The 15,000-nt window shown below is 44.5% G+C and overlaps 1 protein-coding gene across 1 annotated transcript in view; it reads left to right on the top strand.

The window, feature by feature from the left end:
* The first annotated feature begins 10,887 nt into the window (after positions 1–10,887).
* Positions 10,888–15,000, top strand: part of tlx2 (T cell leukemia homeobox 2) — a 49,092-nt gene continuing 44,979 nt past the window's right edge. Inside the window, exon 1 of the mRNA XM_078408745.1 lies at positions 10,888–11,335. Coding sequence (XP_078264871.1) covers positions 10,888–11,335 — 448 coding nt within the window. The remainder of the gene's footprint in view (positions 11,336–15,000) is intronic.

Raw genomic sequence — 15,000 nt, 5'->3', positions numbered from 1 at the left:
TTGTGAGTCTGTGGAATTCTCTGCCTCAGAAGGCAGTGGAGGCCAATTCTCGGAATGCTTTTAAGAGAGAGCTAGATAGAGCTCTTAAAGATAGCGGAGTCAGGGGGTATGGGGAGAAGGCAGGATCGGGGTACTGATTGAGAATGATCAGCCATGATCACATTGAATGGCGGTGCTGGCTCGAAGGGCAGAATGGCCTCCTCCTGCACCTATTGTCTATTGTCCATTGTCTATTATCCATCTTGGTCAGTATGGACGAGTTGGGCCGAAGGGCCTGCTTCTGTGCTGCATGACTCCTTGACTACAATACGAGAGAAAAGGGATGCAGAAAATTAGGATTTTTATAGCATCGCAGAAAACTATATATAATGGGACAATTTTACTACTAATTTGTATTTTACTTTATTGTCACAGGCACCTCGGTATAGTGATTGACATTCATTTCTTCTTGTATAGGGTTCAGTCCAAAGCCGACTGTACTTGAAGCACGATCATACTGAAATTCAAGCGTATGAATAGCAGATTACACCCACGTTCACATTTCGTCGAACTGCGCCACAATAGACAATAGGTGCAGGAGGAGGCCATTCGGCCCTTCGAGCCAGCACTACCATTCAATGTGATCATGGCTGGTCATTCTCAATCAGTACCCCGTTCCTGCCTTCTCCCCATACCCCCTGACTCCGCTATCCTTAAGAGCTCTATCTAGCTCTCTCTTGAATGCATTCAGAGAATTGACCTCCACTGCCTTCTGAGGCAGTGAATTCCACAGCACAAATTGGTTAAATCGTCAAACTAGATTGTAAATTAAGTTAAAGATTGACGCAAAAGTGCTGTGGAGTAACTCAGCGGGCCGGGCAGCATCTCTGGAGAACAAAAGGAATAGGTGACGCTTCGGGTCGAGACCCTTCTTCAGATTCCATGAAACAATGAAACTAAATTTCACTTTATTTCAGATTCAAATCTGAAGAAGGGTCTCGACCTGAAATGTCACCCATTCCGTTTCTCCGGAGACTCCAGTTGCCTGACCCGCTGAGTTACTCCAGCTTTTTTTTTTGTGTCTACCTTCGGTTTAAACCACCACCTGCAGTTCCTTCCTGCAAATTAAATTCCTTGTTCAATTTTCCATTTAACTAAATCAGCGCTACTTTTCGAATGATCCAACAAATATTTTTGTGTTTTTAATAACCTTTGGGGGTTGCGGTTTATATTTAATAACGTGTTATTAATAAACGAAAGCCCGTTCGGGTCGAGGTTGCTGCGGGCGTCTTTGGTCTGTTATTATTATTCGCGCGACTGCTGTGGAAAAGTCCAAAGGAAGACTGGGCGGTCGTTTCGCTGAACACCTTCGCCCGTTTAGCCTGGTCCTACGCTTCGCTCGTTCCGCCTGGACCTACCTGATCTCCCGGTTGCCAGACACTTTAATTTCCCCTTCCCATTTCCCCACGCAGACCTTTCAGACCTTTCAAAGTAGGCATGCAGGTGCAGGCAGTGAAGAAAGCGAATGGTATGTTGGCATTCATAGCGAGGGGATTTGAGTATAGGAGCTGGGAGGTTCTGCTGCAGTTGTACAGGGCATTGGTGAGACCACACCTGGAGTATTGCGTACAGTTTTGGTCTCCTAATCTGAGGAAAGACATTCTTGCCATAGAGGGGGTACAGATAAGGTTCACCAGATTGATTCCTGGGATGGCAGGACTTTCATATGGAGAAAGACTGGATAGACTCGGCTTGTACTCGCTGGAATTTAGAAGATTGAGGGGGGATCTTATAGAAACTTACAAAATTCTTAAGGGGTTAGACAGGCTAGATGCAGGAAGATTGTTCCCGATGTTGGGGAAGTCCAGAACAAGGGGTCACAGTTTAAGGATAAGGGGGAAGTCTTTTAGGACCGAGATGAGAACGTTTTTTTTCACACAGAGAGTGGTGAATCTGTGGAATTCTCTGCCACAGAACGTAGTTGAGGCCAGTTCATTGGCTATATTTAAGAGGGAGTTAGATGTGGCCCTTGCGGCTAAAGGGATCAGGGGGTATGGAGAGAAGGCAGGTACGGGATACTGAGTTGGATGATCAGCCATGATCATATTGAATGGCGGTGCAGGCTCGAAGGGCCGAATGGCCTACTCCTTCACCTATTTTCTATGTTTTTATGTTTCTGTCCCGGGCCTCCTCCACCGTCAGAGTGAGGCCCAGCGCAAATTGGAGAAACAACTTCGGCAGCGGTATGAATGTGGAAGACAGACACAAAACGCTGGAGTAACTCAGACAATATACAATAGGTGCAGGAGGAGGCCATTCTGCCCTTCTAACCAGCACCGCCATTCAATGTGATCATGGCTGATCATTCTCAATCAGTACCCCGTTCCTGCCTTCTCCCCATACCCCCTGACTCCGCTATCCTTAAGAGCTCTATCTAGCTCTCTCTTGAATGCATTCAGAGAATTGGCCTTCACTGCCTTCTGAGGCAGAGAATTCCACAGATTCACAACTCTCTGACTGAAAACGTTTTTCCTCATCTCCGTTCTAAATGGCCTACCCCTTATTCTTAAACTGTGGCCCCTTGTTCTGGACTCCCTCAACATTGGGAACATGTTTCCTGCCTCTAACGTGTCCAACCCCTTAATAATCTTATACGTTTCGATAAGATCTCCTCTCGTCCTTCAAAATTCCAGAGTATACAAGCCTAGTCGCTCCAGTCTTTCAACATACGACAGTCCCGCCATTCCGGGAATTAACCTAGTAAACCTGCGCTGCACGACCTCAATAGCAAGGATATCCTTCCTCAAATTTGGAGACCAAAACTGCACACACAGCGGGACAGGCGGTATCTCTGGAGAGAAGGTGTGGGAGACGTTTCGGGTCGGGACCCTTCTTGAGATTTGATTTTTTTTCTCACTTCAAGTAACCCCGGCCCGGCGTCCCCCCTCACTCTCCATCCTTCCCCCACTCAAGTCGCACCAGCTTCTCGTTTTCACCCGACAAACAGCTGATAGTGGCCTTTTTCCTTTATCATCCTAGCTTTTTTTGCACATCTTTCATTCGTTTGATATCTTTCGACATCGCCGTCTGTATCTCTCGTTCCCATTTCCCCTGGCTCTCAGTCTGAAGAAAGGATCTCGCATTTTTGTATCTGCCTTCGCTGCAGAAAAACCGTGTCCTGTATAAACATTGTGGACTGAAATCTCGGGGAAACAAACGGGACCCGCTTCGGGACGTTTGGAGACATCGGGTTCGTAAACTCTGTGCGCCATACTCAAATATAACGACGTTAAATGGCGCGTTATTCTGGATCAGGAAGGGCGCCGAATATAGAGAAATTGTGTCAAATTGAACGCGTTGTGAAATCACAAGACACAAAGCGACTGAATATGTAGGAAGGAAATGGAAATGCTGGTTTAAACCGAAGATAGACACACAAAAAAAACTGGAGTAACTCAACGGGTCAGGCAGCACCACTTCCGAAGAAGGGTCTCGACCCGAAACATCACCCGTTCCTTCTCTCTAGAGATGCTGCCTGACCCGCTGAGTTACTCCAGCATTTTGTGCCTACCTCCGGTTGTGTCAACCTTCTTGCTATTGAGGGCGTGCAGCGTAGGTTTACTAGGTTAATTCCTGGAATGGCGGGACTGTCATATATTTGAAAGACTGGAGCGACTAGGTTTCTATACACTGGAATTTAGAAGGATGAGAGGGGATCTTATCGAAACGTTTAAGATTATTAAGGGGTTGGACACGTTAGAGGCAGGAAACATGTTCCCAATGTTGGGGGAGTCCAGAACAAGGGGCCACCGTTTAAGAATAAGGGGTAGGCCATTTAGAACAGAGATGAGGAAAAACTTTTTTAGTCAGAGAGTTGTGAATCTGTGGAATTCTCTGCCTCAGAGGGCAGTGGAGGCCAATTCTCTGAATACATTCAAGAGAGAGCTAGATAGAGCTCTTAAGGATAGCGGAGTCAGGGGGTATGGGGAGAAAGCAGGAACGGGGTACTGATTGAGAATGATCAGCCATGATCACGTTGAATGGCGGTGCTGGCTCGAAGGGCCGAATGGCCTCCTCCTGCACCTATTGTCTATTGTCTGTTGTCTATTGAACCGCCTATGAATATAGCAGGCGCAACACGAATTTAATGATGTGTAGGTGCTGGTTTAAACCGAAGATAGACTCAAAAAAGCCGGAGTAACTCGGCGGGTTAAGTAGCATCTCTGGAGAAAAGGAATAAGAGACGTTTCGGGTCGAGACCCTGCTTCTGACTGGAATTTAGTGCTCAGCTTTCCTTCATTCGTAAAATATATACAATTAATTACTGAAACACTAATTAGCCGAATTGATGACGAATATTCTTCCACAATAGGACGTTTAATGACACCATTTGTCAGACATTTGGACAGCCACATCTATATGGAGCGAGCTGACAGATGAAATGGTTGAGGAGGTGGAAAAACAACATTTAATAGACACACAAAAATGTTGGAGTAACTCAGCGGGACGGGCAGCATCTCTGGAGAGAAGGAATGGGTGACGTTTCGGGTCGAGACCCTTCTTCAGCCTAGTCTGGGCAAGGGTCTCGACCCGAAAAGTCACCCATTCCTTCTCTTCAGAGATGCTGCCTGAACCGCTGAGTTACTCTAGCATTTTTAGAAATATAGAAAGATAGAAAATAGGTGCAGGAGGAGGTCAGTTAGCCCTTCGAGCCAGCACCGCCATTCGTTGTGATCATGGCTGATCATCCACAATCAGTAACCTGTGCCTGCCTTCTCCCCATATCCCCCGATTCCACTAGCCTTTGGAGCTCTATCTAACTCTCTTTTAAATTCATCCAGTGAATTGGCCTCCACTGCTTTCTGTGTCAGAGAATTCCACAAATTCACAACTCTCTGGGTGAAATTATTTTTTTTCTCACCTCAGTTTTAAATGGCCTACCCCTTTCGTCTTAGACCGTGTGGCCCCTGGTTCTGGACTCCCCCCAACATTGGGAACATTTTTCATGCATCTAGCTTGTCCAGTCCTTTATAATTTTAAACGTGTCTATTTTATATAATCTCATGTCAAATATAATTATATATGTGTCTATCTTCGGTTTAAACCGACAACTGCAGTTTACTCCTAAACATTTAAAAGACATTGGGACAGATTACATTTTAGGAAAGGTTTCGAGGGATATGGGCCAAACGCGGCATCTTGGACGGGTTGGGCCGAAGAGCCTGTTTCCGTGCTCTATGACTCGCTGCTTTGTTAGCGTTCCCACATTTTCTGAGTTTAATTCCTATTTCATACACGCTCGCTTTATCCCGCTCCAGTATCACAAAGGGCAGCTTCGAATGCACAGCAAAACACAAGGCGCCGGAGCAACTCAGCGGGTCAGGCAGCATCCCTGGAGAACGTGGACAGGCGACGTTTCGGGTGCGGACTCTTCAGATTCAATGCTTGTAGCGAACACGGGTGAACATTGAGTGTAAAGAAAAATCTGTATCACAGCTACTGCAGAATGCACAGATTTATGTGTGTGTCTGTATCACTGTGTGTTCGCGTGCATTCGCGCGTGTGTGTGTGTGTGTGCGTGTGTGTGCGTGTGTGTGCGCGTGTGTGTGTGTGTGTATTTGTTTGTGTGTGTGTGTGTCCGTGTGTCCGTGTGTGTATGCGTGTGTGTGTGTGTGTGTGTGTGTGTGTATGCGTCTGTGTGTGTGCGTGTGTGTGTGTGTGTGCGTGTGTGTGTGTGTGTGTGTATGTGTGTGTGTGTGTGTGTGTGTGCGTGTGTGTGTGCGTATGTGTGTGTGCGTATATGTGTGTATGAAAGTGTGCGAGCGTGTGTGTGTGCGTGTGTATGTGTATGTGTGTGTGTGTGTGTATGCGTGTGTGTGTGTGTGTGCGTGTGTGTGTGTGTGTGTGTATGTATGCGTGTGTGTGTGTGTGTGTGTGTATGCGTGTGTGTGTGTGTGTGTGTGTGTGTGTGTGTGTATGTGTGTGTGTATGTGTGCGAGCAGAAGAAAAAATAAGCACCGATTTAACGCCCTTTTTCCCCAGTTGATCTCCCCTCCTGAACCCCGTCGCTAGTATGCCTGGGGAAGATATTTAACATCAGATTCGGGGCAACTTTGATTGTTTTGGGGGAGGAAGAAAGAGGTCCCGCGGTTCCCGGAGTTTTGTGGGTGGTCGCCACCGTGAGAAACGGGGTAGATAAAGTTGGAGTGACGGAGGCGGGCTGAGCCGGGTAAAAAACAATGAAGCGTTGAGCTTGCAAGAGTGGGTGAATTGAACTGTTATTTCATGCAACAAGTAGCGATGCGATGGGCCGAATGAACTCCGAGGCACCGGATTAAACAAGCCCGTAGAAACAAAGAGGAGGAAGGCAAAAAAAAAAGAGGAACGAGAGCCTGGATCTAATTCATAAATAAATGTATCAAGTCAATGATGAAAACATTGTATGTTGTTAAACGAATCAATTTCTATTTAATATCTACAATATCCCGCGCAGACAAGTGTAATGAAATATGTCTTTCTTTTTTGGTCTTCCTCCGTTGCTGCCAAAGGACACACACACACACAAAAAAACAAATCACCCTGTTTATATAAAACATCATTAAGTCTCGGGAATGTCCCATGGTGAGTCGTTTAAAATGAATTATTTCGCTGGGCATTAACTTAATGTGCAGGCGAGCAGAATAATATATTAGAGCGCTGTATTAGCGCGGACACGTTTGCTGTTAACTATGTTTGGCCGCTGCATCTGTACGACGCGCGTTTTTTTTTCTCTCCCGGAGAAATTGCCTGGGTCTTTGTTTACGAAAACAGATTCACGAGATTAAGACAAACTAGACCGGCGAATAAGCCTTGTAGGCACCAGGTTACAGATCGTATGTGTACCAGGCTCATAATTAAGACGCATTGTGCAGCGATGTAATGCACTAAATGAATAATGTAAATTATATGTACATCTTTTTTGTTTAAACGTCACCTAGATCTGTGTCACATACATCTACACACGACGGGACGAGGGTTTTTTTTTGCACTGGAATAGCTGTTATTAATTTAATGATTTTTTAAAGTTATTATACATGATCTGTGTGTGTGTGTGTGTGTGTGTGTGTGTGTGTGTGGTTAAGACGTCGCAGGTAGGATTCAGGATTCAGGATATCTTCAGGATATCTTTATTTGTCATCCAAAAAACAAGTCTTTTGGACGAAATTTAGTCACCCACAGTCCAACAATAAGAGCAATAAAATAAGCAAATTACACAACCCCAACCAACACAAAACACACAAAAAAAGAAACATCCATCACAATGAGTCTCCTCCAGACCCCTCCATTCAGGTAAGAATTTCATTATCCTGCTATCGGTACAGATGACAAATAAACACTTGACTCTAATGTAACATAGTGTAAATGTCGATTGTCCGTTGAAATTCTCATTAACTTGCTTTGCTGTGCGAAATAGCTCTTTTTTTCCTATAACAAATTAAATAAGAGGTAATTATCAGACAGGCTCTATTGAATTCTTGGACAGGTTGGATTTAATTTCAAGCTTCCCTCGTCTTTGTTTTTTTTTTTTGCGGTGGATTTTAGCGCGTATTTTTTTTTTTCAAGCGTTTTAGACGCGGGGAAAGTGAAATCAAAAGTATTATTTTTTTTAAAGCAGCTGAGGAATATCATGGTGCGTTCTCAAAAACTCCTCTCCCCTAAATTCCAAATATTTGACCACAATTTCCAAACCATCGGTTAAAATATATTTCCCCTTTTGCAAAAACAGATTCATGGAATTAGGACGAACTACATTGGCAAAATACGCCTTGTGTGTACTATTTTAAATTGGTGATGAAATCTGCTGGAGATATCACCATAGATTTCATAAAACGAAAGATAGTTGAATGAGAGTAAATTTGGTTTTTCAAAATTGAGCACCCGGCTTTTTGTGTCTACGGTTTTAAACCATCACCTGCAGTTCCTTCCTGCACGTTTAGCCTGTCTAGCTCGTTATTACATGGTACATCTCTTATTTATTGTGTGTATGTTTATAACGTGCCGATGTATTTAGTGTATACCTGTACATTTAGTGCATTACATTGCTGTAATTTAGTGCATCACATTGCATCTTCATTCTGTGCGTGGTACACGTACAATCTGTAACCCGGTGCATATCAGCCTTATTTCCAGAGATGCTGCCTGACCCGCCGAGTTGCTCCAGCATTTTGTGTCTATCTTCGGTGTGAACCAACGTCTGTAATTCCTCTCTACACAGCGAGCCCATTTCATGTTAATTCCATGAATCAAATAAAGACCCAACCAATTTCTCATGAACAAACACACGATTTACAGATCTTATTGACGTCTATTAACGTACGAATATTTCTTTAAATACTACTGTATATTATCAATATATTATTGTACTATTTTAGATATTTTGAAATGTATTTCAATTAAAAATTGGTGATGAAATTTGCCACGATAGATTTCATAAAACAAAAGATTATTTGATGGCTAGCAAATTCGGGTTCCAAATTAAACATCCAACTGTTCAACCAAAGAGTGCAAACTGTATCGACTGCTAATTTCCTAGATTTTTGCACGGGACGTTAAATTCTGATCGCCGAGATTAAGAAACTCGTCTCAGTGTGGCACGATAGCCCATTACAACTCGCGCGGCAGTAAACCCAATAAGATAAATACTCACCAAGGAAAAATTCCGGCTGGCGGGCAGAGGGGACTATCGGTTGTCTTTACACTTTTTTTTTTAACAGAGTATTTCCTCATGCAGTCGCGATGGTTACGCGGCCTGTTAAAATGCCGTGCCAAATGTAAAATGAATTTCCAAACAGATCCTAGTAAATCAACGCAGCGACACAGCCGAGCCCGGCTCAAACTAAATAATTTAAACCTAATTTACTAGAGTAAATTAGAGTGTGGAGAGGATGACGCAAAGAATGAAGTTGATAACAAACGCAAAAGATTTTCGTAAAATTACATTTTGTTCATGTTCATAACTGGAAGGAACAGAATTAGGCCATCAACTCCACTCCGCCATTCAATCATGGCTGATCAAGCTCTCCCTCCTTACCCCATTCTCCTGCCTTCTCCCCATAACTCCTGACACCCGTACTAATCAAGAATCTATCTGCACAACCAGCACTGCTCCCAGCAGACGAGTCAACAGTAACAGTTAAGAACACACAGAAAACTGGTGACAATTTATCCTTGTCTTTACTTTTATTTATAATCTCTTGTTATCCACTTTGCTGTTGTAACACTGTAAATTTCCCCGGTGTGGGACGAATAAAGGAATATATTATTATTATTATTATTATCTATCTCTGCTTAAACAATATCCATTGACTTGGCCTCCACAGCCTTCCACACACAGATTAACCACCCTCTGACTAAAAAAAATCCTCCTCATCTCCTTCCCTAAAAAGACCGTCCTTTAATTCTGAGGCTGTGACCTCTGGTCCTGGACTCTCCCACTAGTGGAAACATCCTCTCCACGTCCACTCTATCCTGGGCCTTTCAGCATTCGGTAAGTTTCAATGAGGTTTCCCCTTCATCTTTCTTCCTCCTGATGGTTTGCTTTTTTGTTTTGGCTGCATATTTCCTATTTTACCACGAAAGTTCTGGGTTGCTGAAGCGAGATCATTTTGGGTGCTTTTTCCTTAAACGCCTAGGTCGTTTTGGGGTGGGGTGGGGGGGGGGTGGTTTTATTGTTGTTTGAGTGTTTCCAAAGATAATATCTTTGGGGAGGGTGGTTTATTGTTATTTGAGTTCTTCCAAAGATAATATCTTTGGGGGTGGGGGTGGGGTGGGGGTGGGGGTGGGGGTGGGGGTGAGTGGGGTGGGGGTGGGGGTGGGGTAGTGGGGGGGATGGTTTATTGTTGTTTGAGTTCTTCCAAAGATAATATCTTTGGGGGTAGGAGTGGGGTGGGTGGGGTGGGTGTGGGGATGGGGGTGGGGGTGGGGGTGGGGTGGGGGTAGTGGGGGGGATGGTTTATTGTTGTTTGAGTTTTTCCCAAAGATAATATCTTGGGGGGGGGGGGTGGTGGTTTATTGTTGTTTGAGGGGTTTTTCCAAAGGTAATATCTTTGGGGGGGGGCTGGCATGTTTTCGGGAAGCGCACCGTCAAATGTTTTTTCTTCCCAATGGCGATTGAGGTCCCCGGGAATTGGGGCGGGGACCCCATTGTGCCAGTCAACGATGGGAACCAATCGCCGTTGGGGGGGGGGGAGGATCGCCCGGATCCCGGCCTCCGATTGGGTGCCCGGCCCGTCGATCGCGGCAGGCGGCAGGGCCAATGGGGTGCGAGGAGCCCCTGGTTCTCTCTCTCTCTCTTTCTCTCTCTGTCTCCGAGTTTCTGCCTCCTCTTTTTCCTGCAGCCACTTGAACCTTGCAACCAACTCTGCACCGACGAAAATGCGCCCGGATTATTACTGGGTTGGCTATTTCCTTCACCAATGCACCCACATCTGGAGGAGGAAGATTTAAAAAAGCAAAAACACAACCTATTTGGAGGGGGGAGGGTGGAATTAAACCTCCAGTTTCAATTCCATTTGGAATATTTTGGAGGACCAAGAAGCAAGAACCTGCAACGTGTGGATTTATTTTGTGTGTGTGTGTGTGTGTGTGTGTTTTTCAAAGAAAACTTTTCTCGTTCATTTTTGCAGAGAAAAACAGAGAAAGCATTTTGCTGCCACAGAAAGAGAGAGATTTTTTTTGTGTTTCAAGGCGTTGTTATTTTGGTTGGTGTGTGTGTGTGTGTGTGGGTGTGGGTGTGTGTGTGTGTGTGTGTGTGTGTGTGTGTGGGTGTGTGTGTGTGTGTGTGTGTGTGTGTGTGTGTGTGGGGAGGGTGAATAACCCGAAAGACGTGCAAAGACAAGGAACCGTTCAGGGGGGAGAAAAAAAGAGACCATGGATCATTCTGCGATTGAGCAAACGCACCCGCACGAACACGAACCCATTAGTTTCGGGATTGATCAAATACTCAACAACCCGGACCAAGCGAGCTGCATGCACGCCAGCAGGGCTGCCGATTCGGACTACCACCTCCCGTACAACTCCCACACCGATGGCTACGCCAACGCTTACAATAACGCCTGCGGTATTGTTGGACTGCCCGGATCCTATAATGTTAACATGTGCATGAACATGAACGTAAGTATGAATATGAATCTTAATATGAACAGCGGGGCCGGGGTGATCCGAGTGCCGGCACACAGACCGACGGCTCATCCACAACTCTCGGCCGGTTTACCGACAGTACCTTGTGTCCCCAGTCTGTGCAACGTTGCAAACATGTCTAATTTTACTTTCCCGTGGATGGAGAGCAACAGGCGCTTTGCGAAAGACAAACTAACAGGTGAGGTTCCTGCATTTGTGTGTGGGTGTTGGGGGGGGGGGTTAAAAAAAATAATAACAAGGTTTGATGTAACACGAAAATAGCTGGAGTAACTCAGTGGGACAGGCAGCATCTCCGGAGAGAAGGAATGGGTGATGTTTCGCGTCGACACCCTCCTTCAGTCATTAGAGTCACAGAGCGTGGAAACGGGCCCTTCGGCCCAACATGTCCCATCTACACTAGTCCCACCTGCCCGCGTTTGGCCCATATCCCTCCAAACCTGTCCTATCCGTGTACCTGTCTAACTATTTCTTAAATGTTGGGATAATCCCTGCCTCATCTACCTTCTCTGGCAGCTCGTTCCATATACCCATGTATGTGAAAAAGTTACCCCTCAGATTCCAATTAAATCGTTTCCACTTCCTTTTGTTAAGGGCTGTGGGATAACGTTTAGATTGGAAATGGGAGAGGGCATGGGGCTGAACGAAAGGCTCGATCGAAGCAAATAAGTTAGCTTGGATTCAAATGTTATCTTCTACAGATTTATAAAAATGGAGGAAAGAGACAGAGAATTTTTAAATATTATTTTTTTCCATTTAATTTCAAACTCAGTGTAACATAGAACATTATTGAACCATTCTACCTTTCCTTGGTCCACGTCTGTCTTGATCTGTCGTTTTCACACCTCGCCCTTCCATATCTTTGCGTTTCCCTCTCCCCTGACTCTCAGTCTGAAGAAGGGTCTCGGCCCGAAACGTCACCCATTCCTTCTCTCCAGAGATGCTGCCTGTCCCGCTCAGTTACTCCAGCGTTTTGTGTCCACCTTCGGTGTAAACCAGCGTCTGCAGTTCGTTCCGACCCATTTATTTTTGATCAATGTTCCTGTACGTGGGTTTGTGGGTTTGTGGGTTAATTGATCTCTGTAAACCGCCCCGAGTTTGTTGGGAGTGAGCGAAGAAACGGGGATGGCGTAGACTGAGCAAATTACCCGCAGTTACGTCCTATAATTAAATAGATGAGTTTAGTTTATTATTGGCACGTGTAACGAGGTACAGTGAAGAGATTTTTTTGTAGCGTGCTACCCAGTCAGTTTAAAGACTATACATGATTACAATCGAGCCCTTCACAGTGTAAAAAAATACGGGTTAAAGCGACTAACGTTAATTGAATTGAATTGAATAAATTTTATTAGCCAAGTATGTACACCTACAAGGAATGTGCATTGGTGCTCCGCTCGCAAGTAACAACACGACTTACAGTAAGCAATTAAGAATAAAACATAAAACATTATAATTTAATTGTATTTCAGTGCAAAATTAAGCCGAGTTTATTGCAACACGCACAAGTGTGCTGTTTGATTGAATTGAAATATACAGCATGGGATTAGGCCCCTCCGCCCACCCAGCTCCAAATTTGAAGAAGGATATTCTTGCTATTGAGGGCGTGCAGCGCAGGTATACTAGGTTAATTCCCGGAATGACGGGACTGTCATATGTTGAAAGGCTGGAGTGACTAGGCTTATATACACTGGAATTTAGAAGGATGAGAGGGGATCTTATCGAAACGTATAAGATTATTAAGGGGTTGGACACGTTAGAGGCAGTAAACACGTTCCCAATGTTGGGGGAGTCCAGAACCAGGGGGCCACAGTTTAAGAATAAGGGGTAGGCCATTTAGAATGGAGATGAGGACAAACTTTTTCAGTCAGAGAGTTGTGAATCTGTGGAATTCTCTGCATCAGAAGGCAGTGGAGGCCAAGTCTCTGAATGCATTCAAGAGAGAGATAGATAGAGCTCTTAAGGACAGCGGAGTCAGGGGGTATGGGGAGAAGGCAGGAACGGGGTACTGATTGAGAATGATCAGCCATGATCACATTGAATGGCGGTGCTGGCTCGAAGGGCCGAATGGCCTACTCCTGCACCTATTGTCTATTGAGTCCACGCCGACCATCGATCTTCCGTTCACACTAATTCTACGTTATCCCACGTTCTCATCCACACACTGGGGGAAATTTACAGAGGCTAACTAACCTACAAACCCAGACACAAGTACAACGATTTAAAAATAATAATAGTTTACGGTACACTGAATCTGAAATGAAATGGAGAAAACGAGATCAGATTAAGGGGTTGAACAAAAAAGTATAAAAGTTTGTAAATAAGGAAAAGCGACTTCCGAATGAGAGATGCAATCTCCACACGCGTTACGTACTGAATACCTTTCCCAGACAACCATCTTACATGAGTGTAGACACAACAACCCGTCTAATTAATGGCGATCAAATGGTGGAGCAAGGGCATTTTTTTTTAATAGTACGGAAAATAAAATCACTGCTGGAAATGAACACCAACAGAACTTGCCCCTGCGCAGTCAATTGGTGATTAAGACAAATCTTGCCAAATCTTGACAAATTTGGAATCATTCAGTCAAGTTTAATAGACAATAGGTGCAGGAGGAGGCCATTCGGCCCTTCGAGCCAGCACCGCCATTCAATGTGATCATGGCTGATCATTCTCAATCAGTACCCCGTTCCTGCCTTCTCCCCATACCCCCTGGCTCCACTATCCTTAAGAGCTCTATCTAGCTCTCTTGAATGCATTCAGAGAATTGGCCTCCACTGCCTTCTGAGGCAGAGAATTCCACAGATTCGCAACTCTCTAACTGAAAAAGATTTTCCTCATCTCAGTTCTAAATGGCCTACCCCTTATTCTTAAACTGTGGCCCCTTGTTCTGGACTCCCCCAACATTGGGAAAATGTTTCCTGCCTCGAACGTGTCCAGAGAACGTTGTGTTTTAGTGAACGTTTTCGGGCCCTGTCCGATTTTAAAATTAAGATAAAGACGGCCTGTCTCATTGTAAAATGAGGAGATTATATACCATCGCCATAACCCTAATAATTCTTGTCTTGCTTATTCCTAAGCCATGTCACCAAAAATCACGCATCATTTAAATCTAGACGCAAGATGCTGGGTTTTAAAAAAAATTAAATTTACAATTAAAAAAGGCGCTGGAGTAAATTGTCTGACCCGCTGAGTTACTCCAACACTTTGTGTCTATTTTTTTCTGCATTATTTAAATGGTTCCGTGTAAAATATATCCATAAGATTCAGATCTTTAATTAAACGAGTGGGAAAGGAACTGCAGACGCTGGTTTACACTGAAGATAAATCGTTAATTAAATGAAATTGATTCCAGGTTTATAACTCATCCGGCTATCAGAGCGTTTGAAAAATGTGCGACGCAATAATTTCGCTGCAATACGTAGCGCCTGCGATTTCGTTTAAGGCATATAATTACTGCTGGTACCTGCCGCCGTTGGTGTCATTGAGTTCGGTCTGAAAAAATATATCATCTTTTGTTGGTTCTTGGAGTTAATTTTGTCAGAGAGTTCCCAGCCTTTAATCCGTGCGCTGGTTTTTCTCTGTGAGAAACAATCGGCCGGGTCGGTCTTATCGAGAAACACAACTAAGGAGGCCGAATTAAAATCCGCGAACTATCACGTATTATGTTTATCATCATCATCATCATATATATACAGCCGGAAACAGGCCTTTTCGGCCCACCAAGTCCGTGCCGCCCAACGATTCCCGTACATTAACACTATCCTACACCCACTAGGGACAATTTTTACATTTACATTTACCCAGCCAATTAACCTACATACCTACATTCTTTTTTGTTTTGTT

This window comes from Rhinoraja longicauda, chromosome 1 (genome assembly GCF_053455715.1).
Source record: "Rhinoraja longicauda isolate Sanriku21f chromosome 1, sRhiLon1.1, whole genome shotgun sequence".
Taxonomy (NCBI): domain Eukaryota; kingdom Metazoa; phylum Chordata; class Chondrichthyes; order Rajiformes; family Arhynchobatidae; genus Rhinoraja; species Rhinoraja longicauda.
Note: the sequence above shows the minus strand (reverse complement) of the source record. Positions and strands in the feature narration are given on the sequence as shown.